The sequence below is a fragment of the Mandrillus leucophaeus genome, unplaced genomic scaffold (genome assembly GCF_000951045.1).
Source record: "Mandrillus leucophaeus isolate KB7577 unplaced genomic scaffold, Mleu.le_1.0 Scaffold1702, whole genome shotgun sequence".
NCBI lineage: Eukaryota > Metazoa > Chordata > Mammalia > Primates > Cercopithecidae > Mandrillus > Mandrillus leucophaeus.
In genome coordinates, this window is record NW_012101702.1 from 320,532 (window position 1) to 326,920 (window position 6,389).

The 6,389-nt window shown below is 41.8% G+C and overlaps 1 protein-coding gene across 1 annotated transcript in view; it reads right to left on the bottom strand.

Moving 5' to 3' along the window:
* The window catches only part of IRAK1BP1 (interleukin-1 receptor-associated kinase 1 binding protein 1), a 35,472-nt gene extending 29,775 nt beyond the window's left edge, over window positions 1–5,697 (bottom strand). The window contains exon 1 of the mRNA XM_011976894.1: window positions 5,356–5,697. Within this exon, the coding sequence (XP_011832284.1) occupies window positions 5,356–5,670 (315 nt within the window). The 5' untranslated portion in view covers window positions 5,671–5,697. The remainder of the gene's footprint in view (window positions 1–5,355) is intronic.
* Window positions 5,698–6,389: the final 692 nt, after the last annotated feature.

A 6,389-nucleotide genomic window follows, 5' to 3' on the forward strand; every position in this document is an offset into this window, starting at 1 on the left:
TCCTCTCACCCTTAGCATCCTGAGCAGCTGGGACTACAGACGCACGCCACCATGCCCAGCTAATTAAAAATTTTTTTTTTTTTTTTTGATTCAGAGTTTCACTCTGTTGCCCAGGCTGGAGTGCAGTGGCGTGATCTCAGCTCACTGCCACCTCTGCCTCCTGGGCTCAAGTGATTCTCCTGCCTCAGCCTCCTGAGTAGCTGAGATACAGGTGCCCACCACCATGACTGGCTAATTTTTATATTTTTAGTAGAAACAGGGATTCTTCATGTTAGCCAGGCTGGCCTTGAACTCCTGACCTCACGTAATCTGCCTGCCTCAGTCTCCCGAAGTGCTGGGATTACAGATCTGAGCCATGGTGCCTGGCCAGGTTATTTATAATCTTAATTTTAAGGTTCTTATAAATGTAGTAAGGTAAGGACAATATAAAAATGGGCAAAATATTGTGAACTAGAAATTTGTATTTTAAAAGTTTAAGTTCAAATGATAAAGAAAAAAGAAATGACAGTATCAATTTTTGGACTACTAAGTTGGCAAAATTACAGAAGAAAATAATGCCTACTGTGCCAAGTGAAGGTATAAATGTATATTTTTAGAGTACAATTCTTCATAAGCCTTCAAATATACATAATCCAGGAATTAATGTCCAAAAAATATTACTAGTTGAGGATCCCTAATCCGAAAAACCAAAATGTTCCAAAATCTTAAACTTTTTGAGTGCCAACATGACACTCAAAGGAAACTGGAGCATTTTGAATTCTGGATTTCCAGATTACAAATATTCCACTGGTACATATAAAATACAAATATTCCCAGATCCACAACTTCCGAAATCCAAAACATTTCCGGTAAAGCATTTTGGATGGGATGTTCAACCTGTAATTACTGACATGTGTAAATATGTAGCTTACAAGGACATTCATCTTGTGACCATTTTTAAAAATGAAAAACTTTATCCAATGTCTATGTTCAATTTGTTGCCACTACTTCTTAATTTGGATGCCCCTAGAAACAGATCCTAAGACAAAAATTTGCATACAGTTAATTTTGAAGGTGATCCCAAGAAACAACATTAACAGAGTGGGATGCAAGACAGATAAGGAAAGAAAGGCACTAAAGGATGTGTTGTCAAGCAAATTACCACTGTGGTCAACTCAAATTTAATCCTGCAGAGAAACTCCAGGAACCAGGGTGGAACACATACCTCAGAATTATCCTACCCCAAGGGGTGAAGATGCTGAGGTCTCTTTCCATTCATTTCCCTCAGTCATTCTAGTTCCACATTAGCCTTCAGATGAAGGCTGGTGGGGCTTGGGGAGAGGACTTTAATTCCCTGGCATTACACTCTGGCCCCCTTTGCAGACAGAGTGGATTCTGGCACCCAGGGAAAGCTTTCAGGCAAAGAATTTACAAATGTTGTCAGATGGAAGCTGGGCCTGCATGCACACAAATGTGAAATGCCAAAGGATGTAAGCAGTGGTATCAATAGCATCAGTGACATCTTTCCTACCTAACACCTCAATTACCCACTGTCAAGAGAATAAAGAAGCAACACCCTGTAGTGGTTAAGAGCATGGACCCTAAGGTTAAAATTCTGCCACTTCTTGGCTATGACCGTGGGCAAGCAACCTGCCAATAATCACCCTGGTCCTCGGAGTTCTCATCTACAAACAGCCTTATCCTCATGTCCCAATCACCTCCTAGAAGCCTCCCCCAAATGCCATCATACTTGGGATTAGGTTTCAACATACAAACATTTAGTCCATTGCAAGAACTATATGACTTGATATGTCATGATACAAGGTAAGTTCTCTTCTGCTGCTCCTGTGGAATACCTCCTACTGGGTGTCAGGGTGGCTGAGGCGGTCTGTTGTGAAGCAAAAAGGAGAAAAGGGGTCTCTTTTTTGGCTGCACTCTGTTAGAGGAATCTTACAGTAGTTTTGCTCATACTGCAATGGGTTAAAGGGGTTAAACACTCCCTTCAGCATTTACTCCTAGTTCTCTCTTGCACTAGAACTTACATACGCATCCTGAATGACAGAAACACTTTTGTGAAGGGAGGACCAGACATTGTGAGGTCATTTTATGCCTATAGTAGGAGAAAGGAGAAAATAAAAGGGAAGCAGAGATATCAGGGTAATTCTTGGTAGCATTCACTATATACCAAATCTACTAGCTCCTTGATCTTGGATGCCCAGCTTCCAGGACTGTAAGATATAAATTTCTGTTGTTTACAAGCTACCCAGTCTATGGTTTTTCATTACAGCAGACCAAACAAACTAAGACAATATTAAGTGTTGTTTAAAAATGAACAGTGGGCCAGGTGCAGTGGCTCATGCCTGTAATCCCAGCACTTTGGGAGGCCGAGGCAGGGGATCAGTTGAGGTCAGGAGTTCGAGACCAGCCTGGCCAACTTGGTGAAACCCCATCTCTACTAAAAATACAAAAATTAGCCAGGTGTGGTGGAAGGCACTTGTAATCCTAGCTACTCGGGAGGCTGAGGCAGAAGAATCGCTTGAACCTGGGAGGTGGAGGTTGCAGTGAGCCTAGACCGCCTCCATTGTACTCCAGTATGGGCGACAAGAGTGAAAGTCCATCTCAAAAAAAAAAAAATAAAGACAAAAACAAAAATGAAAAATGAAAAGAAAGGCTTAATGTTTGTTGGTTGAATGAGTAAACATTGCTTAAAACTTTAAAACACTTTTCAATGAAAACCACATAGCTGAATAATTTGTTCATTTATTGTTTCATTGTTTCTTTTATTCATTCAGAAGGTATCTTCTAAGTAAACATTATGTGAAGTGTATGGACCGTAACTCATACAGGCAAAAAAAGAACAAATGGTCTCGGCTCTGGAGAAGTTTAGAATATGGAGGAGAGACAAGTAAATTAAGAATTATGATACAGGATAAGTTTTTATTACAAGTATAGGGAGTGAAGTGTTGTATGGCAGGGATTAGTGTTATATTAGGAAAGGAATGCCAGGAAGGTGAATTTGGGCAGATTTTTGTTGTTGTTGTTGTTTTGAGACAGGGTCTCATTCCATAGCTCAGGCTGGAGCTAATTCTTAAAGAAAAATACAATAGAGGGGAGGAAGATATGATAGGAAATGAGGATAGACAGTCAGGCTGTTTTGGCTTTTTTTTTTTTTTTTTTTAGATGGAGTTTCACTCTTATTGCCCAGGCTGGAGTGCAATGGTGTGATCTCAGCTCACTGCAACCTCCGCCTCGCGGGTTCAAGCAATTCTCTTGCCTCAGTCTCACAAGTAACTGGGATTACAGGCATGCACCACCATGCCCGGCTAATTCTGGTATTTTTAGTAGAGACGGGGTTTTGCCACGTTGGTCAGGCTGGTCTTGAACTCCTGACCTCAGGTGATGTGCCCTTCTTGGCCTCCCAAAGTGCTGGGATTACAGGCATGAGCCACCTTCAGCTCTATCTTTTAAGCAAAGGAGTTTGGATTATGAGGAGCCCTTTAAGCAGGGAAGTGATGTTTATAAACCTTACAGCTCAGAATTCTAAAGTTTAAAATGAATAAGGACTTTGTGAAGACCCATAATTCATCCTAATAATATAAATGATATTTTGTATTCTCTCCTGAACAAATTATCTACATGACTTCTTTCATCAATTAGCAGAGATAACTGTGAGGTTACTGTCCTTCTCATGTATTGAATTGAACACTGAATCTTAATATAATTACTGTAAGTTGGACTTAGTAATTTATTTACTTACTTATTTATTTGAGAGAGTCTCTTTCTGTCGCCCAAGCTGGAGTGCAGTGGTGCCATCTCGGCTCACTGAAACCTTCACCTCACGGGTTCAAGAGATTCTCCTGCCTCAGTCACCCTAGTAGCTGAGATTACAGGAGTGTGCCACCATGCCCAGCTGATTTTTGTATTTTTACTAGAGATGGGGTTTTGCCATGTTGACCAGGCTGGTCTTGAACTCATGGCCTCAAGTGATCCACCTGACTTGGCCTCCCAAAGTATTGGCATTACAGGCATGAGCCACCGTGCCCAGCCTATGTTGTTTTATAGAGTCATGTGAGCTCCATTTTTATTTTATGTAAATAACTTAAAAACTTGTTATCTTATTCAACTATGGCACTAGTAGCAGTTTTTAAAATGATTTTTCTACATATTAAACCCACTTTACTCACATTATTTATAATATTTGTATTTTTCTAAATTGTAAAATCGTTTGAAGAAATCTTGTCCAAAAGACTTTGTAATAACTCATATGTTTGTATTATAAAGGCAATGCAAATATCTTTTCTTGTTAAAAATAAGGACTTGCTTTTTCCGGGTATGGCATTTCTTGCAATAGACTGGAAGTAACAATGTCTGCACTTTTACCAACTTAATGTTATCCTGGATAAGTCACATCTGTGGCCTTTGGGGTCCTACTCTGTAAAATGAGAAAACTGAAATAGTTCATCTCTATGATTTCTAATTTTCTTTCATTCTAATTATCAGCAGAATTGGAAGCAACTTACATTCTGGTTTCAGGAATACATGAGTTCAAATATTGCCCTACCTAAAGTTCACAGCATTGTTTAACCTCTTTAAATTTGGAAAACGGGGTTATTAAAACACGCCTAACAGTGCTATTGTGTGGATTAAATGATGGTTTCAATCTTTTTTTCTTTCCTTAGGAGTAGGCTTAAGGTAAGATTTGCTTAGTGATTTGTCTCATGGACATCTCCGTTAAAAGTATTTCATGTATGTGGTATCCACAATACTGCCTTGACTTTTTCTTTTAAGTTAAACCTAAGAAGGCCGGAGAAATTTTGGGGAAATCATTACAAAATGAAAATCATTATAAAATGAAAATGGACGCAACTTCTTCCCCACTCCCCAACGTTACTGTTTGCGGAACATATTCAAGAACCATTCCATGCAAAGTTTTACATGATCGGAAGGAAGCAGGTCGTGCTCTTCACTTGCCAATTCCATGGTGCAGAATAAAAACAAAACAAAACAAAATATTTAGTGTCCAGCACTCCACTTGGGCAAATATTTACAACTAACATTTCAAGTTTTACCATTTCATCAGTTCAAATTTAAAACAAAATTACTGAAGCAAATATCGCCTGATAAAAACCTACCCAATTTGCATTCTTTCATTTTTAATTTGCCTGAGGCCAATAATTACCTTCGTCTAGGAGAAGAATGGTTCAAATATTCACTCTGCCAGGTCCAGGCGTCCCGGAGTACCCTTGCGACAAAGACGTCCTAAACGCTCCAGACCCTCCACATTTCCCTTCCCTCTAGAGCCGGCCGTGGGGCTCGACCATCTGCCAACCCTTTTGTGTCGTCCGGCTCGTATTTCCTCCCCCGCGGAGATCTCACCTGCACGCCCTGCTGCTGGAGGCTCTGCGTGATGTAATCTAGACGGCGACAAACGCTCTTTTTGGCCTCGGCTGCCGCCTCCTTGGTGCTGCTCACTCGCATCACCACTTGCGCCCGGTCCGGGCCCCCAGACACTTCTGAGGTTCCGCTTACGTGCACCTCACGGGTAGCAGTTTGGGCTTGTGTTGAGGAGAGCGGGTGGCGGAGGCCGGGTAGCGTCTCTCCGCCTGAGACCAGGTTGTTCGCCGGGCCCCTGTCAGCCCAGGGAACCAGTTCCACGAACACCCGGGTCGGAGGGGTCTTTTGCAGAGACATAGCGATAGCAGCTCGGTTTCCATAGTAACTACCGGCAGACGGCGGCCGAAGGGGCCAATGCGCGCCAGGGCTTTCCTGTGCACGGCGCAAAGTATACCGGGATGGCTGTGGAGGCCGCGGAGTTTGTGGCGGGCGCAAGCTACGCCTTGTTGATCTTGCCGCATCTTTTTTACTAGGTGTCGGCTGAGTGAGTAGCTACGGTTTTTAACATATTTACCTTACGGCCTTCAAAAAATGTTAGCGGGCTTTCTCTGTGGCCTCCTCAGTGAGCCCTGGCCTTTCTCGCAACTCCTTGGCGTCCCACCCGCGTCTCTGTACCTCAGAGGAAGAAGAGTAGCGAGGCCAAGCGGGTGGTTTTAGATTTCTCTGTGATTGCACCCAGCCGTGTCTTTTCTGACTTTACCGTCCCCGCTTGGGGTACAGCTTTTGAGGCTCCCTGGGCCACATTTTTGTGGTTCGTGAGAGGTTTCAGTTGAGGTGAACTTTTTGCCCCTGTGATCTTGGACAGTTTATGATTCTTCGTATCTCAGTTTCATCTTCTCTAAAGCAGCGTTGATAATATTTTTGTATTAATAATATATATTGTTTTCGAATATATAATATATTAATAATAATATTATCAAAGCAATGTTGACAATATTTTTCACTTTTGCTATGTGCTTATAAGGTGCCCATTGTATGTAGAGTGCGTTGCATATGGAAAGCAGAGTGAACATAAT